The sequence below is a fragment of the Callionymus lyra genome, chromosome 6 (genome assembly GCF_982586985.1).
Source record: "Callionymus lyra chromosome 6, fCalLyr1.hap1.1, whole genome shotgun sequence".
Taxonomy (NCBI): Eukaryota; Metazoa; Chordata; class Actinopteri; order Syngnathiformes; family Callionymidae; genus Callionymus; species Callionymus lyra.
Window position 1 is genome coordinate 8590162 of NC_141823.1, and position 27169 is coordinate 8617330.

The window sequence follows — 27169 nt, forward strand, 5'->3', positions numbered from 1 at the left end:
CGAATGTTTGTTTCCTTCTCTCGTCAGCAGAATTCTTTCTCTCCGTCGGCATGAAGAGTCTTAACTTAAACTAATGTTTCCGGCGAAGAGACGAGCAGACTGAGGATCAGAACAGATTCCTGCCTCATTTCCTGGACGACGCTCTCTGGCCGGCATCCGTGATTCCAAGCTCTTTATTTTTAGCAGCTTCCATCTGTCGATGGTGATGATGGTAATGATGATGATGATGACGATGATGATGAAGATGATGATGATGATGATTGAGAAAAACTCACTTCAAGAAGAAGTGACGTTGATGACTGAATACATGAAATCATTTAAAAAGTGGCAGCGACTATAATTTGCCCCTTTTTCAAGAGTGCAGCATCAATAGCATCTTTGTGCTAATGGCTACGTTTAATTTTCTTTTTATCCGTTCAAAATTATCTTTTTTCTTAAAAAAAAGTAAACACTGGAATTTCAGTGCCATCTGGATATTCATTATTATTTAGTTTTTTTTATTAAAGTGTTGTTTTTTAAAATAATGGAATTATTTTTTTTAGAATCATTTAATTCAATAATGTGACGATGGAAACTATTTATTTTGGGGGTTAATAAAAAAAAAGTTAAAGTTAAATTCCTTTTTATTTCAAAATAATTTATTAATTATTAATTTTTATTTCAAATAATTTTATATTTTTTAAACGTGTATGTATATATATATATATATATATATATATATATATATATATTTTAAACGTGTATGTATATATATATATATATATATATATATATATTTTTTTTTTAAATATAAAATTATTTGAAATAAAAAGGAATTTATATTTTTAATATAATTAAATAAAAACTAATGTAATATACAAATGAATCCAATCATTACATAAAAATCAAACCAATTCTAAATTCCAATACAAAAATGTAAAGTTTCAACATTTAAATGTTAAATTAATTTAATATTCTGATTAAACTTCCACACAACTATATTGTCAAAAGAGGATAAATGAGAATAAATGGAATAATATTGTAGGAAAAGCAAAAGAGACTCGCACTAAAAACTGGACAAATATTTGGTTTTATTTTCACCGAGCAGCTTAAAAATACAATTAAAAAACAATTTAAACAATTTAACGGAAGCTAAAAACTTTAAGAGACTAATTAAATAAAATCTACACGTCGTCAACAAAAACACTGTTTTGTCGTTTAAAAAGTGAATTCTGCAGAATTTAAAAACTATCTATAAAAACATATCTTTCACAACAAAGTCGTTAAAAACTGGACAAAATGTTAAACGTGTCTCTTTCTTTTCTTTTCATATTTCAAATGTACAAACTCTTTATTGTGAAGAATAAATAAATAAATAAAAGACGTGTTTTCAGAAAATCTATCTTAAGATGAACGTAGATATGCACTCGAGTGTGTTCCAACCGACTAAATGCAACAATCGTGAGTCAAAAAGGTTGATTGAAGGTCAGAGGTCACGAGTAGATGGTGATGACCTCACGACCTCCACCTCGGACCAGCAGAACTCTCTCCAGACCTTCAGTCAGAACCTCCAGGAACTCCATGTCTGAGCCGGAGTCAAAGAAAAGACTTGAACAGATGTGGGAAGAAAAATGAGATTTTAAAATTGATAAAAAAAAACTTTTTACTCTCTTGATATAATTTACATTTAGTATGAATTGAATTTGAATTTTGAATTGAACTAAACAAAAAAATAAAAATATCGACCAAAAATAAAAAGAAACAAATCAATTACATATTTTTTTGACGATTTACACACACATACACACATATGTATATATATATATATATATATATATATATATATATATATATATATATTTATTGGAGATAAATATGAGGAAAATTAAAAAGAAATAATTATAAAAATATTATATTTTTAATGATAACAATGAATATTCCTCAGCCGAAAAATTCTACGTTCATAGCATTCTATTTATATTTTTTAAGGTACAATGGATGATTTTCTTTTTATTATACATAAGTTTTATATTTCTTTTTAATTTAATTTTATATATTTTTTTAATTTATATATTTTTAGTATATTTAAGTTTTCCTGATATTTATCTTCTACATTTGCCTTGATTTAGTGTTATATTAATGGAACAAGACATCAGAAACTGATACTAATAAAAATATTTTTAAATATGTTTTATACATTTTTCATTCTAAAAACGTTTCTTTTTAACTAACATTTAAACTTTTTTTTTTTTTTTATTTTCGGTTCAACTCCCAAAATAACTTAAGCTTCATTGTAGCTTTATTAGGCTCAGGAAACATTCTTGTAATAATAAAAAATATATACATTAATATTTATTATACTTTTCTTCTATTTTTTTTTTTCGAGTATAAGTTTTCCTGATATTTATCTTATTTTACTTTCCCCATATTTTAAAGAAACAACACATCACAAATTGATTCTAAAAAAAATACTTTTTAACATTACATTTTAATGTAATATTAAACTTATATTTAAACTATTATTTTCATTGTTTTGTTTAACTGCCACAACAACTTCAAACTCATTTAAACATCTTTAGGCTGAGAAATAGTTATTGTAATAATTAAAAAATATATATATATATTATTATTTATTATACTTTTCTTATATATTTTTTACGGTAGTATAAAGTTTTCCTGATGTTTTTCTTCTAGATGTTTGGGGTTTAACTCGCACAACAACTTCAGGCTCATTGTAGCATCATTAGGCTGAGAAATAGTTATTTAATAATTAAAAATATATAATATTAATAATAATAGTAATATTATTACATATAAATTTTCCTTTTATTCCTTTTTTATATATATCTTCTACATTTTACAAACATTTATCTTTCACATATAAAAAGAACAACTGATCATGAATTGATTTTAAAAAAAAAATTATTTAATTGTGGTTAACTTATTTTTTAACTATTATTATTGGTACTTTTGTTTAACTCCCACTAGAACTTCCAAAATAGCATCTTTAGGGACCGTTTGCAAATTAAAGTTATGCCTGAGGCGATGCAGAGAGTGCAGACAGGGTGGAAATGGTGAAAATAAAGGGTGGATGAGGGAGAAGAGTGAAGAGTTGGTCATCGACTCCGTGAGTCAAGGATACAGTTCTCGTCTCCGTCGGCGTTGCGAGGAGGTCCGGGCATGTTGAGCAGGACCAGGCGGGCGTCGTGGGACTTGTTGACGATGACCTCGTTCAGCTTCACCGCCGTGTGCATCCGCCTCACGTTGGACTGATCCCTGCGTCGCCACGGCAACAACAACAACAACAACACCCGTCACGACCATCGCGTCACGTGGGAAAAAAAAAAAAAAAGGCGGGACTCACGGCTTGAGGCTGATGAGCTCGCGGAAGTTCTCCGGAGCGTTCCTCCTGCGGCTCTTCTCCGCCTCGCTGCGCTCTCGGCTCCAGGTCATCTGGACCTTGGAGGGCGGAGGCGAGTCCAGGATCTCCTCCTCCTCGTCCGAGTACAGGCTTCCCATGCGGACCAGGGAGTGTCGGTCCTTGACCAGCTGAGCCTGCGGACGACGATGCGGCGGCGCCACCGTGAGGTGATTTTGAGAAACTACGTGTGAAGTGAAGGTAGAAAAACACTCGCCTCTCGCTGACGCTCGGCGCTGGACAACCTCATCTGACGCAACATCTGGGATCTTTGCTCCATCATCAGCGTGCGCTCGTACGTGTACGCCGAGATGTCGCTGTCGTGCTGCAACACACTCTCTGTCAGTATTGATTTGGGGGAAAATGTTGCACATCACGTAGTTAAGTTATTTGGAATGTATCAGATAGTTACGTTCTCCCAGTATTATTTTGGGGAAAAACATGTAAAATGTATCAAAAAGATATTTTCTGGACTGAAATGAACAAGAGTTCATTTTTTGTGAGTATTGTTTTGGGGGCAAATTGTTGTCAAAATGCATCAGAGAGAGCTACGTTCTGTCAGTTTTTTGGGGGGCAAACTGTTGTCAAAATGTATCACATACTTTAGTTCCATGAATTTGACATTGTGGATAAATGACATGAAATGTATGAGACTTAGATTCTGTCAGTATTATCGTGCGAACAAATGTTGCACATAGTTAAGTTCCATCAGTATTATTTAGGAGATCAATTATTTGAAAAGTATCAGAGAGGGTTATGTTCTGTCAGTATTATTTGGGGCAAAATTGAATGAGGTGTTTCAGAGAGAATTATATTCTCTCAGTTTTATTTTGTGACAAAATATTATGAAATGTATAAGAGAGAGTTAGGTTCTGTCAGTATTGCTCCAGGGATAAATTATGTGAAATGTATCAGAGAGACGTCCATTCTTACAGTATTATTTTGGGGTAATATCATATGAAATGTATCAGAAAGATATTTTCTGGACTGAAATGAACAAGAGTTAATTTTTTGCGAGTATTATTTTGGGGATAAACTATAAAAAACATATTATATATTACTATATAAAAAGTCAGTTTTTTTGGGGGGCAAACTGTTGTCAAAATGTATCATGTAGTCACGTTCCATCAACATTACATTGGGGATAAATCATATCAAATGGATAAGAGAGCGTTACATTCTGTCAGTATAATTTTGGGTTTTGGTTAATAGAATAGGAGTTATATTCTGTCAGAATTATTATGTGGATAAATTATGTTGAATGTATAAGAGAGAGTGAATTATGTTCTCTCGGCATTATTTTGGGGGATACATTTTGTGAAGTGAAGAAGAATTAGATTCTTTCAGTATTATTTTGAGGATGAATTATGTAAAGGGTACAAGAGAGAGTTACATTCCGTCAGTATCAATTTGTGGATTCAATATGTGCATTTTTTCAAAGAGTTACATTCTGTGAGTATAATTTTTTGGGAAAATGTGTAAATCAGTTAGATTCTGTCAGTATTATTTTTGGGGATAGATTATGTGAAATTGGTCAGAGAGAGTGGTGTTCTCCCAGTTTTATTTTGGGGATAAATGACTGAATATGTATCAGAGTTGACTCTTTAAGTATTCATTTGGGGATAAATTATGGAAAATTGGTCAGAGAGAGTCAAGTTTTGTCAGTACAATTTTGAGGCAGTATTTTGTTAAATCTATTAGAAAGAGTTATGGTTTGCCAGTATAATTGTATGATGTCCTTTAATCAACCCTAAAACAATGCAGAGTGAGGTAAAACTACACAGTGGATTCATTGAAACACCTCTAAACAAGTATTGTGTTCAGTTTACGTAGTTTCAGTATCTGAGTTAAAGTAACATTTTAATCCTTAAATATCATTGGAAGATACTTTCATATTTACCATCTCTACAACCTCCACCTCGGCCTCGATGCGGAGCTGGTACAGGAACATGGCGAGATCTTTCTTCATCTGGATGCTGTTGTCGTCCATCTGTGCCACAGTGAAGATACGCATTTTGCATTTTCTCCACACCTGACGGGGAAAAAAAGAAAAGTAAAACAGAGAAAACCAACATGTTCTTTCTTTAAAAAGACAATATATGAATATTTAACACAAACAAGTATTTTTATGGTGTTTATTTGTGAGTGATTCACAGAAGAGTCTCACCTTATGCTGCTTGAGCAGGAAGGGCAGCAGCATCAACATCCCTCCGTCGTGCACGATCCACCACACGTCGATGTTTCCGTCGCTGAAGCGCTCGTGGTTGCTCGGGTAGAAAGACACGTTCTTTGGAACCATCAGAGCCAGATGTGCTGCTGTGGTGCAGCGGACAGTGTCTGGGAGAGGACAAGATGAAGGTGAGACGATTATGTGTTAAGATTAAGATATATTTTCATATGTACATTATGTTACATTTTAACACAACACCGTGATGAGGAAACTCAATGTGGCTAATAAAGAAAAGAAGAAAATGTAACAAGTATAAGAAATCTGGAGAATTAAATCAAATTCTTACATATAGGAATTGTCATTAAAAATGTATATATTTTAAATGATCCATATTTTTATTTTTTATTTTCCCTCACAGTATCAAGGTCGTGATGAAACTGCATGTTTTCTTAATATTTAATTACAAACAATCATAATAAATGATAAATGATATGAGACGTATCAGATAAAGCTATGTTCTGTCAATAATAATTGAGGGCAAGTTTTTTGGTAAAATGTATTAGAGAGAGATACATTCTGCCAGTAATACTTGAGGGAAAATTCTGTGAAATGTAGTAGGAACAAAATGTCATGAACTGTATCAGAAATAGTTACGCTACGTTCTGTCAGTATTATTATGGGGTGACATTTTGTGCGATGTATCAGACTGATTTACCTTCTCTTAATATTATCTTGGATGCTTAATTATTTGAAATAAATCAGAGAGAGAGGCTAAATTTCATAAGTTAATTTCTGCTAGTGATGGTCTGATGAAGCTTCATGAAACAGTGTCATGTTGTGCAAAGGTCAGTAGGTGGCGCCATAAGTTTGAAAACTATGTGTTTCATTAGAACAGTTTTTCAAAACAAAGGAAAATATTGCAGAGACCGCCGTCTAGTGGACTCTGAAAATAATGACACTGCATCATGAAGCTTCATCAGACCATCACTACTTTCTGCCAGAATAATTTTGGGGAAAATGACGGCCTTTGTCCGGCAAGTGAGAGTACATGCAGAAAAGCTTTTTGTATTTTAAGACAGAAAATGTTCAGGAAAACTACACTGACCCTGAAATGTGACATTAAAATCATAAAAAAAACGTTGTCATCGGCGTCAACACTCACTGATGAACGTCTTCCAGGCACGGGGGTCTTCGCTCTGCCTCCAGCCGTAGGGCCATCCCATCACCACGGTGTTGTGCTTCATCCCACCCAGACCGCAGGACTGGATCAGATGAACGATTCCCTCGCGCACCTTCGACGCCACGACCACCTGGCAGAACCCTTTGACCCGCTCGATATCCATCATGTTCTTAATGGCCTGGGAAATAAATAAACAAACAAATAAACATCCCGAACCCGCGGATGAAATAAATAATAAAACCCAACGTAATCACGAACCCGTGTAGATGCTTGTGATTCATAATCTGCATCAGGGTGTAATTAATCTCTCCAGTTGTTTCGTAAACAAGCGGAAACTTTGCTCCGATTGTTAATTCATTAAAGCCACATCGCAGGCGTGAGAAATGTTTCCTCATTTTGTCTGAAACGGCTCATTAGCTCCAGGTTGTGGCGTGAAAAAGAAAAGACGCTTCCAACCATCCATCAGGAGAGTCGAGACATTTTTCTTTCGTTCCTACTTCATCCGTGTAACATTTCCTCGTATAAAAGGTAAAGAGATGTATTTGTATTCCACGATTATGGTCGATTTAATCACGGGAAAATGTAAACTCATCATCTGGGAGTTTTTCATTAAACTTTAATTAGACCTTAAGTAGGAAAAAACGTATCTTAATGTGTTTTACCTGCTCAGCCGCCTGCATCTCCCCGTAGCTCTCCAGGAAGTTTCCCTGAACGACGGAGCCCACGATGGTCAGACCCTTCCCCGCCTTCAACTGCGACGCGAAGGTCAGCATCCGCGGGTACTTGACGTGAAGGTCTTCGTCCAGCTTCAGTAACACGAGCAGCTGAGGTCTGTGGTCGTGCACACGAAGAACGACGTGTAGACGATTTGTGAGATTAGTTTGTTGTTAAATCAGGAAATTAGGTTCAGCCTAACATGACCTAACTTTAATTTTAGTGGAAATATGTTAGCATCTCAAAAATACCCCTTCAATGTTTTTTTTAAATGTTATTTAATTTATTTATTTAATTTATATGTAAATTATTGATTTCTGGCTCCACAATCGTGTTTGATCTATTTCTTAATTATTATCTTTTCATATCGACACCAAAACAATATTTTAAACTGATAAACACAGTGGGAAACACTGCTTAGGTCCACCATAGTAAACCTCATCTTATTATTAACTGCATAAAAAAGGTTGATTAATCGTATATCCTGATGTTATCGTATAGTATTGTATTGTTATATTAAACATCTCTTGCTTATAAATCAATGATAGTTCTTTTATGGTTTATGTTTCAATAACATGTGTATAGAATAAATATATTTTCATTTACACCCAAATTCAAATATTGATGGTGTTTGTTGATTTTTGTGTTGCAATTAAATTTCCGGCCGCTAGATGGCATCAGTCATTACGTTCTCTGCAGCTAAAGAAACAGTGAAAAACTGCGAGATGACTGAGGATGAGAGGATACAGTCGACTCCAGCAGTTTTTAAAGCTGATGTTTGGACATATTTTGGTTTCAAAACAAATGAAAGCAGTTACGACTTTGTCAAGAGTCATGATTCATCCTTTATTCAGATGTTTAAATTTACGGTGGGCACCTTCAAAAAAAATTCTTGTTGAGATTGACAGCTGTGACTCTCGGATAAGAATGTTGAAACAGTCTTAATATTTGCAACATTAAATCTTGATCAAATGTATAATTCCTTAAAAAATGTAGCTTTTGTTATTCATCCTGTTTGCTTAAACTTCTACACAACTTAACACGCCATTTATTTCTTTAAAATAAAAAAGTGTTCATCTATTTAATACGATTACCTCCAGTTCTTGGTGTGTGGTGGTCCGACCTCGAGTCGTAACAAGGCGTAGCGTGCACCGCTCAGGGAAAGTCCTCTAATTCCATCTCCCCACTCTTTCTCAGCTCTGGTTTGCAGAAGAAACATTTCTATCAGATCTCATTTTGATAATCAGGATAAAACCCAGACGCAGTTATCGTGCTCCTCATTTGGACTCAGACGTACCCCTGGTACTCGATGTACTTGTAGATCATCCCGGCAATGCCCATGGCGACGATAGCGTAGTACCAGGAAGAGATGAACATCAGAGCCAAGCACATGCTCATGCCGAGGAAGGACAGGGCCCTGGAGGAAGATCCAGAGAGAGTTGAAGGCTTGTGGTGATGACGCTTGTAATATTTGAGTGAATCAGAAAATCTAACCAAAGACAAAAATCGACTTTTGTCTCTCATTTCTTATTTAAAAGTGTTCTCTTTAAAGAGTGTGTGGTCACTATAAACATGGTACCTGATACATATACAATCACAGTTTTAAATGCTGTTTGAATTTAGCCTGTTTTCTGTCGTTTAACTATGTATTCAATAATAATATTTATTTTAATTATTTCAACAATGGTATCTTGGTTGACAGTCTGTGGGTGAGAAGGAACGGGTATGTTATTAATATTGTATTATTATCTTTATTTTCATGTATTTTTGTATTATTTGTTGTGGTTTTATTTACTTTTTTACTTTTTGAAGATAATAACACTTGGATTGTTGAAAGTATGTCTTATGTATGTATGTATGTCTTTAAACAATTTCCTCCTGAGGGATCAATAAAGTTTTACCTTACCTTACCTTACCTTATGTTAAAACAGCAGTTACAAACTTTCTCTTTGAAATATTATATATATATATTGAATTATTAATAAACTTAATTCAAAGAAAACATTTGTTCACAAGAGAAAGTGTGGGATGATTTCATCAGTTTCTAAATATGCCGCTTCAAACTAAATTACACACATTTTAGACACAGCATGCATTGCAGTTACACTCTTTGTACACTGGGGAGAGCTAGAATCAAAGTTTTCAATCAAATGTTTTGCTGCTTAAACAGGAAGTCTAAATAGAATGTGACACCAGTAGTTATTAACACTAATCGAATGCTTACGAGTTGTGCTTGAACGATAGTTCATTAACTTTTTACATTTTGGAGAAACGTGTATTTTCCCTGATAAACTTTTCTGTGAACACATTCATTCTGGTGTCTGTGAATATCAAACTCTCTAAGTTCATCTACATTTAACAGGTTGCCAGGATTCTACATCTTCATCTCATTTTATTTATATGTATTAAACGCATTCTATTCTATAGTGTATTTTTGTGATACTGAAAATAAATGTTGTCTAATTTCGATATGACAATGAAATCTGATTTGATTAAGTGACAGATTAAATAATTGATTTACGTGGTTACTTAGGAGCCTTTTATCTGCTGAAATTGTTCAGTTTCAAGACTTAAATGATGATTTAATAAACTAATAAATGCACAAATATGGATGTAATTTGCTAATAATAATAATGAGAGTTAATAATAATGATAAGAGAAAAGTGAAACAGTTGTTGGCTTGAAATCCCAATCATATGTCATTTTACATGTAGCTTTTGGAGCTATTAGCAATGTAGGTAGTAGACAAAACTCGGGTGGGTTCTCACCAGTGGTAGTATCGGAATCTGGGCCTCCAGTTGGGAGTTCTTAAGAGCGTCTGCACAGCACAGGCCAGATTCACGAAGAGGTAGCACATTAAAAAGAACCTGTGGGAAATAAAACACATGATCTTGATGACAACATTTTCATTTATTAACGGATTTAAAACAAAGATTGTTTTCCTTACATAGACAGAATGGGAGCCACCATGTCCAGCGAGGCGATAAGGATTCCCAGCTCGGCTATGAGGCCTGTGAGCAGCAGAGCCCATGTGGGCTCCCCGTTGGTCTTCCCATGTCCAAACACCTGAACCAAGACATTCACATCTAGAGAAGCTGAAGCTTGAGTCGAGCCGTAAACTCTTCTCTGGAGGCCGCGACTCACTCTGAGGAAGGGGATGATGTTGTCCTTGGCGATGGCTTGGAGCAGACGTGGAGCTCCGGTGAGAGACTGCAGTCCGGCGCCCACCGTGGAGAAGAAGGAGCCGATGACGATCACCCAAGGAGACGGCCAGGAGAGAGTCCCCACCACCAGGTTGTTACGAACGGCGTCGCCGTACCTTTCGAGCACATCAGAGTTGGATCGACGACGTGATCGACTCCTGCTTCATTTTTCTGACCTACTTGTCTCTCAGGACCACTCCTTCGATGCAGGCCCCGAACAGGATGACTGAGCTGATATCTTGGTAGAGTGAGTGAAGGATTCACAGTGTTCCCTAACCATATCGCAGTCTTGTGTTTTATTGTTTTGCACAAGGTACTAAATATATGAATATATCCTAGCAAGCTACAGTACAGGTACATGAAAAGCTTATTTTTTTTGTTCAATTTTTGGATTTGTGATTTCTTTGAACAGCAGTGAGCAATAATAACCAATAAAACTTTGCGGAAGGCGCTTATTAGCCCACCGACCTTATATATGGTGCCAACAAACTCCCTTGAGGCCCTTCTACACACTACTCTATTTAATTTAGGCTAATCTGTTGATAAAATACTTTATTTAAATTAAACAATTATATTGCTATGTTAAAAGTGATGGACATCCGTTATTGGTTAGCTGGGCGGCAAAGCACTATGGGAGCCGCTCAAGTCACCGTTACTGGGACGTTTCTTGGGATAGATGGCACCTTATCAAGTGTTGTTTACAAGATTTATTTTTAATTTAAAGTGAAAAATTAGATACTTTGCAGAACGCTTTTGAACGTAACCAATGCAATAAAAAATGGAACACTTAAATATACATACATAAATTTGATGCAACTATCATAATGTCATTGATATCATGCGTTTACGTTCTGTATTCAAGGATACAGACAAGAGAGGTTGTGGTGATGGCCAAGATCGTTCCTACCGGAATGGACTTCTGAGCGTCCCGGAGGTCGCCTGACCTGTTTGACCCGGCCATGATTCCTGAGAAGAAGGTAGATATAAGCACCAAATACTGATCCATGTATTCGCATGATTGTGTTACCTGTGGCCGAGGGGAAGAAGATGCCAACCAGCAGAGTAAAAGACGTGGCGATATCTGCCGACACGTACATGCCGAAGTTCTCAATGGAAAAGTGTGTGTCCACCGACTGGAGTCCAGGCTTCTCTAGAATCTCGCTTTTCTTCTGGTAGTTCCCCCACATGTTGTCTAGCAAGAAGAAAGATGTGTATAATTCAGGGAAGTCTGTTTTGTTTTTGTATCATTAGGTACCTCTGAGGATGCCACTGGACAGGCCGGGTATGCCCTGGATCTCGGTCACGTTGTTCTGCAGGAAGTAGTCGTCGCACTGAGCGCTGCTGAGGTTCCCCGGGAGACAGAACATGTCCCACAGCTGGCTGGGAACCGTCTCGTTTCCCTTCACCACCGTTTTAGCGCAAACATCGAAACGATCTCGGACCAGAGTCCTGTTGCCCAACATGCAGATCCTACGGATACAAATTGAGGGTGAGTTTATTTCCTGTATCTGACAACGTTTGAATGTAGACGTGACCTAAACAAACAAAGGTATCGCTCAAACATGCATTGATGCTGTCGGGGACCACATGACTCTTGATGAAGTTGTAAATGCTTTCATTTGTTTTGAAAATATGTCCAAACATCAGCTTTTAAAAACTGCTGGAGTCATCTGTTACCTCTCGTCCTCAGTCTTGATTTTGTGTTATCTCATTGTTCCTTTAGATACGGAAAATGTAAGCAATGCTGCCATCTATCGGCCATAGGTTTAATTGCAACAAAACAAAAAACAACAAAGCGATGTGAATATTTTACTGTTGTTTTAATTGCCAGTTAATTTTAAATTCAATTATTTTATTTTACGCACAGATAAGATTCTAAAGCCCAAAAATAGTAAGTAAGTAATTATTATTTGTAAAGCACCTTTCTCAGACAAGGGTCACCAAGTTCTTAAACAGTCAAAACGATCAGTTAAAATATTAACTTTAAAAGCTCAAGACAACATAGAGATAAACACAGCAGCCCTTAAGAAAGTTAAGAAAAAGCACAAATAAAAACGTCTTAAGATGAAATACAGGCACAGTAGTGTTGAATATAAGTACAGTATCTGGAAAAGTTATTTGATATATTCTCTTATTTATTCATGTTTTTCAAGTATTCCTTGTCACTGAAAATAAATGGAAGAAAAATAATAATTTTGTAATAAAGCCATTTAAACATTACTTAGTCCTGTCCATATGATTTTCATGATTCAAATTTAATTAAATATAAAACTGAATAATAAATAATTAACTTTTGCTCCATTTTCTTTAATGTCATGATATAAATACACTTTTATTTATTTACTGAGGTGTATTTTACTTGTATATCATGTATTTAAATGAGACATCCCATAACTAACACTTTACTTCAACCCCTCCCATGTTGGGAAGACTTACGGGAACTCTGGAGGGTGACTGGCAGACTTGATTGCTCCGGCGTAGATGGAGACGATTGATATAATAACACAGGCCAGGAACAGAGAGGCCAACTTGTTGACGTATTTCACTCCCACGAAAACCACCACAGCCATCAGGCTCAGGCAGATGGTGCCGTAGACTCTCATGTTGTTCAACATGGCGCTGTCGGTCCCGTGGTGGTCCGCCGCGTGAAAGATGGCCGCCTGTGGAAGCAGGTATTTCTGGGGGAGGAGACAGTTATTGTTATTGTTCAAAAATTCAAATAAAAAAAAAGATTTTGAACTAAACTGACCAGGAATATTTCAACAGCTCCCAGAATGTACATGGCAGACGCGAAGGTGGTTCCAAGGTAGAAGCAGAGTCCAACAGCGCCACCGAACTCTGGGCCCAGTGAGCGTGAGATCATGAAATAAGCTCCTCCAGCTGGAAATCAAACACAATGTTCACATCAGTAAACCGTTGAAACACATGTTCAGAGCTAAAAATATAGATTATACTGCCATCATGTGGATGGATATGGAAGTGTGTTTATTTCCTAATTCCCGTCACAGTTTCTTTGTTTTTAGTTGAAATAAATTGAAAGTGAAATCTGAATAGTCAAGGGCCTCGAGTGGAGTTTGTGGACATTTCTTATTAATACTGAATAAAATTCTGTTAACATGTATGAAGTAATTTCGAAACATATCTATATATTTAATCTATATACTTTTTAAAATGTTATACACTGAAAAATGTACATGTTCTTGGTTTATTTTAACAAATATAAATCATTTATGTTTCTGATGGGATTTATATTATAGAATATTGACCCAGAAATGAAGTGTTCTACGGTAAACATATTCAAATAGTCAACCAGAAAAAGGCACATTGTAGGAAATAGACACCCTAAAATTAAACTTTATTGACACTTTTCTGAACATAAAATATCATCTTCAAAACAAACTTTAAAAAATGTGTATTATTTTTGTTAGCAAGAGATTAAAACTTGAAGCTAAGAGACAAAAACATAATATATTTGCCTTTTGATGATTCTTCTGATGTGTCAATTTCTTTGTCTTTCTCACAGGCTTAACATTCTATTGTTTTGTAAACTAGGAATCTTCTATGTAAAATTAAGGAAATAAGTATAATTTAATGTGTTGCGGTAAAATGGAAATTTAATAAAATGTTTACCTTATTACAATTTGACAAAAATAGGTGAAATTCTGGGAATGTTTATTATGTATTATGTTCCTTATGTGTTATGTAATATATATAGGTTTTGAATTTTTATCAAAACGTGAAATATTTGAATTATCATCGAGGTCTTTCGCCATCCTTTTTGCCCCCTTATAAAGTGGAAAAGTGACTGAAATTCAGGAAATATTCCTTGTGTATTTTTAAATAAATATGTTTAAATTTTATCAAAATTTGACGAATTCCAATTTTATTTCGGGTTTTCTGTCCCTCTTTTCGCCCCCTTAAAATTTCACAAATGCAGCTTTAAATATCGAACGATTTCTAATGTATTATGAATATATTTAATTGTAACAAAATCTGATGTATTTTCATGGAGGTCTTTTCCCACGTGTCTGATCGTTTACTGACAGTAGTATACATGCTATTTTTTATCCTTTTTTTTCGGAAACACAGACAGACACCTAACTAAATTAACTTGAATTAGTATACTTATTGATCGAGGACACTTTACCTGGAACAACTCCATTAGTAGCAATTGCACTCATTGATATGGCCGTGAGCATCGTCTGTAAAAAGGAAAAAAAAAAAAGGTTAAAAACAAGTGAAGACAAAATGTTACTTTAGATAACAACACCACATGTGATTTGATGACATGGTTTGTGTTTATGAGAGTGTTATTGACGCCTCACATCTGAGCTGAAGAATAATGTGCGCTGGTGTGTACGTGTGTGTGTTTTGTTGTACTAACACAAGAGCAGCACATGAGGACGATCAGGAGCGACTGCATGACGCCGGCCATCCCCACGATCCAGGTCAGCCGGAGAAAGAGTATGACACCGAATATGTTCTGGAGACACGGCAGGTAGACCCCCATCAGGGTGCCCATGTTCGGAGACTGTTGAGGGGCGAGAAGAGAAGGGGGCGGGGAGGAAGAGGCGGTGGGGGGGGTCATTGAGCGTTCCGGAAACAGCAGAACTGATCGTTATTATTGACCGTTTCACTTTTTAAAGGTCATTCCATCAACAGTTCTCGCTCAGAGGAGGATTCAGTGGAGTAACAAAGAGGTCTTATGCAACACCGTCAGTCAGCACAGATTAATCACCTGTGCAGGTGAGTCAGAGGACAGATGGAGGAGACTCACAAATCCAACTTCATTTTTTTAAGAAATGGGGAAAATCTGAGACCTTTGGAGTCTTTCTGCGCGAGGCCTCGGCGCTCTCCTCCTCCTCGTGCTCTTTGGCTCCTTGGGTGATGTTGGTGTAGTTGACCAGGCGGCTGAGCAGAGACGACACCTTCGGCCGGATGTCCAGCTCTTCCTGCAGAGGTGGAGGTTAATCAAAACCATTTATTTACAAGAGTTTCTTGTCGACCAAATCCCTGACAATCTGGGCAAGGTCTCTACCTGATGACGCTTCGATAGCATCAGCTAGAAAACATTGAATGTATTAATACAAACCTCGAACAGGGCCAAGTTCCTGTCATAGTAGTCGGTCTTCTTGCCTGAGACATCGTCGCTGCTGAGAAATGGGCTGTTTTCTTTATGATTGACTTGTCCTGGAAAAGACAAAAACTTAATGAGGTCAAAAGAAAAGACACATAAACTACATTTAGTACAATAAGTTTGTTTTAAACTGATGTCCGATTTATAGCTTGGGCTCAGTCAGAAATTAAACTACACTGAAATGTGCAGAAAGAAAAACGTCTCCAAAAAAAGTTTATTTTAATGGATTCTCACTCAGTTAGGCATGAAAAATAAAGATATGAGGATATTTTTTAATTGTGAAATCATTGTTTGTTTAATAAACCATTTAAAAAGTAACATTTTTATATCTCTCAGCAGTTAATGGTTGTTTAAATACTAAAGTATTAGCCTTTTAATGCAAAATACGAGTATTAAGAAGGTCTGGTGGAAAATGATGCATGTATGCAATAACACAACAGAAAAAGTTTTAGAAAAAGTGCAAATTGATTTTAAACTTGTTAAATAAAATGTCATTATGTTATTCTATGTTTGGATTCTTTTAAGTATTTTTGTTATTTTCTTTGATCTATGCTCTTTATATTTGTTATCTCTTTGCGCTTGGTTCTTTTAATTCGCCCTTTTTTTGCTTTTATGAAACGTATTTATGTCTGCTGTGAACTGGAAATCTAATTTCCCAAAGGAGATCTCCAGATGGATTAATAGAGTCCATCTAATCTAATCTAATCTAATCTTATCTAATCTAATAACTAGGCACGTGTATTGACAAGAATCTCATGATAAGTATCACGATACAGGGGCAAACCATTAAATAACTTTGGTAAAAAAACGACCATAATCTTAACATGTTGGCGACCAATTAAGATGTCGGTGTTTAAGATAAGGTAAGGGACAAAGATGATGACGTAAACGATACAAGTCAAAGTGGAATTGTTTGGTAAAGAAGAAAAAACACAGAGATAAATAAAAAGCATCAAAAACAAAACAAAAAACAATATAAAAATCTGACTCTTAGTTCCTGTTAAATATATATTTTGTGTGAGTTGAGTTGAGTCTTGGAATCAAGTTTGACACCAGCTCTAAATTCAAATATAAGTTTTAGATTACACAAAGTGCGTGTCATGATAAACCAATAAAAAAAAAAAAATCCAACGACCTTGACGATACAAGTGAAACACAAAAACAATATGAACCAACGCCAAAAATCCAGCCCAAGGCATCATAAACAACAATTCAATTACATTTCTGCATCAACTCAACTGAACTTTTGAAAAAGCTAGAGGTGACTAAACGCTGAAGAACATTCATCACGTTAAATGATTCCACTAATGAAGAGCTTCTACACTCACCTGCGCTGTGTATCCCACAGTTGTGTGCATCAGTGTGTGTGAGCATCGTTTCTCCGTGTGCGTCTAAAAAAGCTCTGCAGTGAAGGCTCGAGGGAAATTGTTGATTACAATCCGGGACGCCCAGTCGGCCCGGGGTGAATGCTCATTCAGTAGCCTGATCTAACACATGGTGCACAGCGAGGGCAGTGCATGTGCGTGTGTGTGTGTGTGTGTGTGTGTGTGTGTTTTATTAAACATTCTTTTTACGGCTCTAAGACACAGTCATGGAGGCTTTGCTTGTGTAGATGAGCTTTAAAAACGTATTTAAGTTATTTTTTAATTTGGGTTTGATTGCCTCAGCTTACATTTAAAATGTGAAATACAATTTTCTTTTCCTCCTATTGGTTTTCTTTGTATATTTTTATTGTATTTATTTGTAAAATGATTGCTTTTATTTCTAAACTCATCTCCAACTGACTAACTTCAAACTGTTTTGGTTGTAATGTAGTGCACGATTCCTTGAACTTTCGTTTGACCGATAAAAACTTGAGAAATACCTCTGCAAAATACGTTAATAAAATTAAACGTTAAATGTAAAATAAAATATTTCTATTTTTAATTACAATTAACCTGCAAATATTAAAAAACTGTGTGTTAAAAGTGTTAAACTTCAGGCCGCTAGATGGCAGCGGTCATTACGAAATGGACTGAGGATGAGAGGATACAGTTGACTCCAGCAGTATTTTTTGAAGGCGGTTAAAACTAATGGAAGCAGTTAAGGTCTCCATCAAGAGGCATGTGGTCCGTAAATTCTGCAACACCAGAGTCATGTACTCGGACAATACGGCAAATACATCCTTGTTACTACAGTAACTACATGGACCAGGGGTCTCAAACTTGAAAGACCGAGGGACCACTTGAGGTTAGTTCTTCGGGAGGTGTGGACTTAGGGTCTTTTTCGGCTGTTTATTCTTCACGTCTTTAATTAAATTTCATTCATATTTTCTGTAAAGTTACGGGGATTTTTGTGTGTCTTTACTGTTAATTTGGGTCATTTTCCTCTCATTGTATGCATTTTGTTATTTTAAAAATTGATTTTTTTTTCTTCAGCTAACCGAGTGAGTCTAGCCCAGAATATATTGAACGACTTAATAAGTCTCAGCCAAACTGAATTTGAAACATCCTAGTGTTATTCTGAGTATCAATATCATAAAAGTATTAACAACTTTAAGTAATTTTCACTGCAGTAGATGTTTCATTTGAACTGAGGAACATAATACAGCTGCAGGATGGTAAATTACGAGGAACTCATTTCATCATGTTATGAGTTCAAAGTATTTGAAGTGTGTGTGCACAAGTGCGTCTGCCAAAGGGCACAGTGGGCCACAGAATCACTCCACATCAAATAAATAATTACAAGGATTAACTGTCGGTAAGGCCAGCGTGAATCCTGCTGCACGCTCCAGACAATGAAGATATTTTTAAAGAACCTGCATCGACATGTTATGATCAAAGACTGTGCTGTGGGTTTACAGACTTCCAACTGTTGCATTTCAACGGGTGTGTGCACGACTTTTACTTTTCATGGTCAAGAAAACATGTTCTCATAAACGTTTTAAATACCTCTTTTGTTTCTCAGGATGAACGACGGGGTTACAGGGATAACTGCTAAAATTTGACTTTTGTAATATATTTTCTTTCCCCATTTAGGCGAAAACATAAACACATTTGTTACACAACAATGACACCCAGCGGCTATTTAACTTATTGCACAATATATATGAAAGCCAACTCTGTTGCTAAAGAAATGTTGGACATCAATAATTCAATTAATATAGATTTTAGAAGCCACAGAAGGGGACCATGGCCCAGCATGCCATGTGTTAAACATGCACCCGTCTCTCTCAAAACGCACTTATATAAATCAGTTTATTGCACCTAATCACTGTGTTTTAATTATGTTTTTAATGTGTCTTTATGTTTTTTCTGGTTGCTGTTCGGGTTTTATGTAAGGCGACCTATAAAATGTATTATTATTTGTCATTATTATGCAGAAAAACTCAAAAAGAGACTCATAAGAAACAATCAACTCAATCCCACATTTGTCAAATTTGTTGTAATCTCAAGGAAACTCCTCCATCAAATGTATTTATAATTGGTTTGGAAAAGAATCAGTTTTCACAAGCTGATTTAACCAGGAAATGACTTTGTTATCCAAAAGCTCCTTAACGTTCTAAGCCTCTTGCCAAAAGTCAATTAACAGAAAAAGAAAATGTGAAATTATTCGGCTTCATCCAACTTCTCAAAAAGTTCCCTGGACTTTAAAGCCAAGTTTGACACGTAAAATATCACACAAGCGAAAAAAATATGTATTCAGTCGTTAAGCCTTTTTTTTTTTAAACTGTTTTCTATTCGAAAATTCGTTCGTCAGCTGTGGTTTGAATTCAATTTTCCTCATGCTGGCACCTGACCAAATCTGAGGAATTCCAACCTGCTGTGCGGGACAGCAAAACATGTTATTTCTGATGTGCACTGATGAGAAAAGTCTGCCACAAACACTCATTAACTTAGTAGGAAGCAGCGTGAGGTTTACACTGGATTCTCAAAACCCACTAATCTGTTCACTCTTCGTACAGTGGTCCCTCGTTTACTGCGGGTTCTGAAAACCCTTTGATAAAACGAAATCCACAAGGTTGTGACCATTAAATTGTTTAAATCCCTCTCAACAACCCTCTCAGTAATGGTGACTATACAGATAACCAAAATGCTTTGCCGCCCAGCCAACTGATCCCTTTAGATTCAGCAACATAAAGTTAGACTAAACCGAGTTTGTAGAAAAGGCATATTTTGAGTTCACCGTTTAGTAGACACTATAAATAAGGTGGGTGCTATGATAAGTTTATGTAGTTTAAATAAATAACCCGTTTATAACTGTGACACAAGGTTTGCAGGTCCTGACTCCTACTTTCCACAATTTATTTAAATATGCAGTACCATGTGCAAAATAAAATCTGCGAAACAGCGAGTTCTCACGAGGTGAACTGCCATAGGCACCAATGTAATCTGAAGTGTGTTGAATTAAATTATGATCTGGGGGAAGAGTTTCTGTGTTTTTTCTTGCAAATAGAACAAGATGATACCAAGTCTTAGCCTTAAAATGTGTCTTGATTGTTCACCTAGACTTTAATAATATAACTTTAGTTGAAAGCTACAACTACAAAGTACATTCCTATAGTTAATATAATTTTCTAAATTATCTTTTTGTTATACAAACCCTCCTGTCTGGTGAGTGATTGGTTGTGTCTGAGGAGAGATCCCGACCCTACAATGATAGCAGTGTTCAGGCTGTGGAGCTTGGGCTGAACACGAATGACCTCATAAACTGAGACAGACCCAAAACTGTGTCAACTCCCTGAACCAACGCACTACCTACCAAACCCCAGATACACCACTCCCAGAGTACGAAACCACAGCTGCTAGTTTGAGCAAAATAAATAACCAGAAATGATTCTGCAGAATCTTGAAATAGCATGAGCTTGAACAGTTCAGAATGTTAATAGAGATGGCGCATGTATGAAAAGGGTAGTGAGGCCAAATCTCTAATGCTGTATTGCCAAATACAGCATGTACTTGTTTAGATGTTATTGTAGCAGATCAGGAGTCTGATGATCCAGTGTGTAATGGACACACAATCGCACCAGTTGGACTCTAAACTCTAAAGTTGGAGTCAGTAGCTGCTCCTGAATAATCGCACATACCGTGTCTTGAAATATATCTGCACAACTGTATCAAATGTCATCACAGGGAATGTCTATCATCCCAGATATGCACAAGTGTTATCCTCAGTCTGCACGTGTTTACATTCTTCCTGGTTGTGTTCTTCCATTGTATATTGCTAAGTCAGTAGGGCTGGGTATCGAACTTAGGTTATCTATAGCACCGCAAAAATGCTTCGGTAGACCAGAGTATCGAGACAGGGTTCAAATTCAGAGCCCAGTTTTTGTAACCATGCGTTAAAACTTGATAAAGTGTGGAATTTCCATAAGAAAAAGTGATAAAAGGCAGTGAATATTAGCTTTATTAGTTTGGAATGGAAATTTACCAAACATGAAAAACTTAAATTCAACATTTGGAGTACTTGTTATTTAATTCTCTTTTTGTTTTGAATTGATCCCATAAATTGGTATCGAAAAAAAGTGTAGTTCAGAAACTGGTATTGAAGTGGTATTGAAGTGGAATTTTTCGATACCCTGCCCTAAAAACACAAGGTTTTTCTTCTGCTCACCCACTCTACCTTTCTTGGACCAGGGTCACTATGACAAGTGAAGATCTGAGCAAAAATAAAGGCACTTCTTCTCGAAACACTTCGAGATACCCAATGTTATATCAGGTAACAAAGCCTTTCAAGCTGAAAAACATCCAATTTAGACATTATTTTATAAATTGTATTTTTAAGACCACATAAGAATGATCTTAACTAAAAACGTCAAACCCTTCGAAAGAGTCTTTTGGCATCTACTTGACCACAGAACTTCTCATTTTTTGTTAATAAATGCACATGCTGTCCTTGTAGGTTTTCATTCATCGAGTTCATGGTTATCAAGGGAGTTCCAAAGTTAGGCAACTGTTCTAGGAAGGCGTTTCTGATGAAGCCTCTTAGATGAAAGGTGAAATGTCTTCGGAAAAACTGTACTCAGACCAGTTGCTTGGTTTTGGAACTCAAGAAAATGCCAATGGTGTATTTGGCAACGGCGCTTCAGAGAAATTAGCATCATTCAAGTTACTCTCTTCCATCACGTGGGGTAACTAGAAACTTTTTAAAACGTGCATGCTGTCACATTAAAGAACTATGAACTTTATACTCAAATAAAACTTAATAATTTGAAGGAAATTAGGGGTTTTCTTGCCTTGCTGATGAAAAAAATTAACAAAATACAAATTACCTTTGGTATGTTTGAGAGAATCAGTGCAGTAAAACATTTGAATGATCAACATTAGTACTCAAATTGATCTAAAGTTTGTCAAATATCTTACGTTGATACATATTTTATGAAGTTTTAAGCACGACAAGTAAGGTTCAGGGAGATTTGAAAATACTAGAGGGTTGTTTTGGACAAACTCTGCAGTAAATTAAATGTTTTCAACTCACAAACCTATTTCTCCTTCCCTGGATTTTGTTTATTTATCAAGAGTTGTGTTCAGAGTTGGCGTGGTTGGCATGTGGTTTTATGCCCAGCCCAGATTTTGGGGCCCTACAGGGGCACTTTGTTTGCAGACCACACCCATTTGGGCTATTTAAGTGAAAAAAGTGCTTCTTTGGTTAGTGTGCCCACACACACACACACACACACACACACTCCAGGCACAATGTTTCCACAGATTCATCCATCGCCAGAGTAACAGACAAGCCGAGACACAGAGGCGAGGAGGGAGAAACGCACTTGAATATTTGTCAAGCTGTGGATCTGGGAAAAGTAATCCAGCCCTCGGCACAAAGAAAGCTCCATCTTTTGTGTCATGAAGCACTTCAGGCCTTTTCTTGTCGGGGTGGTTTCAACCCCTACCACCCCCTCTTTTTTGGTTCCTCCCCCTCTGTCTCTTTCCCACACTTCTTCTGATTTATCCCTCAACTGACAACTGAGTCGAAAAGTTGGAGAATTGCCATGGCAACCGTACAGCCTGAAGTGAAGTGAACTGAAGTTTTTTTTTTTTTCTGCGATCTCTGAGCTTCAAGTGAGCGACGAGTACGTGGTTTTTTCACACTCACCATCAGAGCTGACAGTGTCCTGATGGTCCCGGTAATCCCTGTGATCCACCCAATTAATCCCTTCGAGACTGTCGTAGCTGGACTCGGCTCGATCCTTCACGGGCACCACCGTGAAGTGAGGCATGTTTTCATCACTCTCCTCTCGACTTCACATAGCAGCCTGTTAGCCTGCCCCAACTCTTCCACTAATGGCAACTACATTCCACTACACTGCGCTCACTTCCTCCGAGGGGTATTACCATACAGCCCGCCCACAATCCAGCCCCTCGTCCACTTTTTTTTTTTTCTCCTGTGAACAGACAGGGTATGGAGGTCGGGAAGACCCCCGCCTAAGCCCTCCCTATTCACTCTGATTGACGACTATACAAGCCTGAGTCATGCAAGGTGACAGTAGGGGGGGGGGGGGGGGGGGTTGTTGGCCTCTTCCTGTTATCTCTGTTGTTATGACAGCTGACTAAAAAATTGTGTTTGTTCAAGGGTCAGACAGACCTTTCTCTGTGTACGTAGACTTTTCCAAAAAAAAAAGAAAATCACAGCAACGTGGCAGTTAGTGACGCTGGTTCCAGTAAAAAAAAAAATAGTGTTAAATAACTCCCCCTCTCCCCCCAAATGAACTAATAAACTCAAAGTGACTCAGATTTTACAACTTCAGAATGCTCGCGAGAAACCGCCCGGCAGTTAACAGAGCAATTCTCCTCCCAGGAATAGTCGCTAGTTCCATAAAAGCTGTGGATCAAAGACCTCGAAGTCAGTGTGTTATTACCAAAAATCCTGCTCAAGGCAACTTACTCATGAGGGTCTAGAAAATAAGAGTTTCTCTCATTATTGTAGTTGGAATTATGTCTATGGAAGTAGATCAGTGCCATCGGAATATTGAACGGTTAAATTGAACGTTTAAAATTAATACAAATAATTAAATCAAATAAGAAGTAATAATTGTTTTTTATTCAACTATTCAAATACTTTAAAAATGACTGAATGAGTTTAATATTGTAATTCCAATTATTAAAAAATTGATTTTCCAAATTCAATATGTATAAGTTAGAAGGAAGAATTGTTTTTGATTCATTGAAAATATATATATTTAATATTCGAATTATGGAACTTAATTATTTAAAAAACAAATTAAACTTTTCAATAAATAAATGATTCATTTGACTAAAAAGGTACATCACTTCAATCAAATTCAACCACTCAATATTCAAATGGAACTTATCTACAGTACATCCATCCCGCTGAGTTGACTTCGTTAAAATCTTTTAAGAGTTCAACTTCCAGATATATTGACTTGTGTGATGACTTTGTTTGTGAAGTTACAAAGTACATTAGTTAAGTACATTCACACGGAAAGTGTCTGAAGGTTCAGCAGTAACATCTTTACAGCTCAAAACAATTTTACTACCATTTTATAAACCAAGAAAAAACATGTATTAACTTGAAATTAACTGACAGGCAAAAGAGTGGTAAGATGTATTAAGTTAGTAACACCAGAACTATTTAACTTTTACTATTATAAAATATTTTCTTTTGCTTTAATAGTTTATTCTTTTGTGTTGAAAAAATGTTTTTATTTTAATAGTAACTAAATATTAAAAAAAACATTAATAGTGCAATAAAAGTAACAATAATAAATGATGATAACAATAATAATAATACAAATATTTATGTGCGATAAAGCTATTTTTCTGTGACAACTGAAATGTTCCTACTCTGTGACGAATAAATAGCACAAAAGAAATCCTGTGTTCCGTTTACACAATCTCTCTAATTTTACCTACACATTGTTATACAGATTCCTTTTTTTTAATTCCAAAAGCAACCTCAGTATCTTCATCTCTGGCTCTTCTAATTATAATCCAAGACTTGTTAGAATGTCATCATGGAATTTCTCATTTACCTTTCACTCTTGGCGTTATTCTGACGTCACAGGAGTGACCCCTGTCGGTCGCCTCCGCCTATTGCACCCTGCACTCTTCTCTTCACCGCTTGAACGAACAACGTATATCAAAAAATACAAAGGTTTAAATAACTTCACTTATATACCAAATAAAAACAAAAAATCACCTTGCACAGACCCCTGGCAAGCAGTTCATTTCCACACATAGTGTGAGTTTCATAAAAAAGTTAATAAAGAACAGAAGAGATTCTGAAATTCAGAAAAAATAATATCAGAATTTCCGTAATTTGCATTGAAATCCATTCATAGCTTTTAACGTTATTTTTATAACAAAGATAAATGTTTGCAAATCATTGCTGATGATCGCCAATTGAGAAAAATCCATGTTATATACCTTTAGTGCTTATTTAAAAATGTTAAAAGAAGTTTAAAGAATTTTAGCGTACGTGTTATAACATGTTTACGTTCAAACTGGGTATATATATTTTTGAATGACCATAAAACCTTAGCAACAATGTTTTTTCAAACAATGTTAACGTAATAAAGTAAAAAAAAAAATGACAGTAATGGATAGAGAAGAAAACAAGGTATGTCAAAAGCAATGTTTTCTTATGTGCCATTAATGTTCTGCCGTCTTATTTGTTCAATCAAATGTACCAGGTTGCACCAAAATAACTATGCTATAGTATTTTTTCACAACCCTGAAGTATGTCAATATTTTAGCATTTGTTGAAAAATAGTGAAAAAAACAACATTATTTTTAAAAGATTCCACCGAGTCTGACATTTGACTGTTCTGTCTTCTCCAGCAAGGTCTGGTATCAAGACCCAGCCATGCAGCCAGGCACATAAATCCGTGTTGTCTGGAAATTAAGGCTAGCCGTGATTGGATTAGGAAAATAAAACCCCTGGTGCCCAAAGACATAAACGTCTGAGAGACAGAAGAGTGTGACAATTCGAATCAGATAAGCCAAAAGGCCGCAGTCTGATGTCTCCACAGCTAGAATTAGCCGTCTTATAGTCATAAATCAAGTCTCCTTTGGGATGGAAAAAAAAGAAACAGAAGTCAGAATGCCACACTTCATTGTTGCTAAACATTGAAGTTAAAAATAAAAGGTATTTATACATTAAAAAAAAGATTTAACTAACCAGATTGAAGTGTTTCGAGTCAAGAGGTACACATTCTTTTTAGCAAAGGAAATCCTCCTGAACACCTGCATACTTTTATGGCCATATCTCACAATATTCTCTTCCACGGTACTGCATCGATATTCGACAGCACTGTATCTTTTTATTCATTCATTCAACAAAAAAAAAAGTATTCATATTTTCATTTTAGGTTTGCAATAATAGTATTGTGTGTGTTACCGTATCTAATTATTGGTTTAAGGTTCAATACAGTGTGTAGTTAATAAAATAATTTGAATTATTGCCATACAAATATTCACGGCATTTGTTAATTTTTATGTTGCAATTTTACTTAAAGCCGCATCACTTCTCTCCGTCCATCTGTCTTCCCCCCATCCTTCCTCCCAGCCGGTCATAGCAGGAGGCCGTCAACAATTAGTCTGGTTCCGCTCGGGGTTTCTGCCTTCTAAAAGGAAGTTTTTCCTCGACAAAGCTCACTGCACAGTGTTTTGCTTATTGCTCATTGTTGAATTGCTGGGATCTGTTTTCTTCTTTCTCCACTATAGTCTTACTTAACTGTAAAATGTCTTGAGATAACTTTGTAATGATAAGACACTTTAAATACAATTGAATTGAATTGAATTGAATAGATGGCAGTAGTCATTATGTCCTCCGCAGCTAAAGAAAAAATTAAATACGTGTGCTGACTGAGGACAAGAGGATACAGTGAACTCCAGCAGCTTTTAAAGCTGATGTTTGGACATATTTTGAAAGCAAATGAAAACAAATGAAAGCAGTTACGACTTCGTCAAGAGTCATGTGGTCTGTAAATTCTGCAACACTAGAGTCAGGTAGTCGACAATAAATTGGTCCTAATAATTGCTATAACACGGTTCACCTATTGCGCCCTCGCTGTATCGCAGATTTTTTTTACTGTCATTTTGCATGCTTTTATTACAGCGTAGAGTATGAAAACGAATTGTGTTGCGTCCTGATTGGCTAAGGGATTACAGAATGCGTTCGGCTTGCCGGATTTACAACTACCCATAACTATGTTCTGCACTCAGAAAAAAAAACAACTGCACCAAAGCCTTCAGAGGAAAAAAACGTTACAGAGGTGCCACAAAGATGGTAAAACATTTTTATGTGTCAAACCTCATAGATTGATTATTACAATTAAATTTGCTAGAAATAGTTTGGGCTTGAAAACAAGGTTTTGATCTTTGGTTTTAGTTACTAATATTGGACTTGTTTATTTTAAATCTGGGAA

General features: G+C 36.1%; 1 protein-coding gene across 2 annotated transcripts; it reads right to left on the minus strand.

The window, feature by feature from the left end:
• Positions 1-1050: 1050 nt before the first annotated feature.
• On the minus strand, positions 1051-23525 carry slc12a4 (solute carrier family 12 member 4). 2 transcript variants are annotated; one of them, XM_087793434.1, is made up of 24 exons: positions 22876-23525; positions 15757-15854; positions 15485-15616; positions 15049-15195; positions 14812-14866; positions 13414-13544; positions 13101-13342; positions 11920-12134; positions 11692-11856; positions 11532-11630; positions 10845-10902; positions 10606-10780; positions 10409-10527; positions 10230-10328; positions 8759-8878; positions 8556-8660; positions 7410-7578; positions 6730-6925; positions 5565-5734; positions 5298-5429; positions 3609-3722; positions 3344-3528; positions 3122-3255; positions 1051-1564 (listed from the first exon to the last, which is right to left on the minus strand). In XM_087793434.1, the coding sequence occupies exons 1-24, from the start codon at positions 22997-22999 to the stop codon at positions 1473-1475; spliced, it is 3276 nt and encodes a 1091-aa protein (XP_087649560.1). In that variant the 5' UTR covers positions 23000-23525; the 3' UTR covers positions 1051-1472. The 2 variants fall into 2 exon arrangements, with proteins under 2 accessions (XP_087649560.1, XP_087649559.1); XM_087793433.1 differs by having other exon boundaries at positions 3344-3534; positions 3615-3722; positions 22876-23524.
• Positions 23526-27169: the final 3644 nt, after the last annotated feature.

Bases quoted from the DNA above. Each gene is read 5' to 3' on its own strand.
- slc12a4 (XM_087793434.1), bottom strand. From the start codon at position 22,999: ATGCCTCACTTCACGGTGGTGCCCGTGAAGGATCGAGCCGAGTCCAGC. The intron at 15,617-15,756 runs GTTTGTATTAAT...CCACCTCTGCAG, and splicing joins GGAACTTGGCCCTGTTCGAG to GAAGAGCTGGACATCCGGCC. The intron at 6,926-7,409 runs GTAAAACACATT...TTTATTTCCCAG, and splicing joins AGATGCAGGCGGCTGAGCAG to GCCATTAAGAACATGATGGA.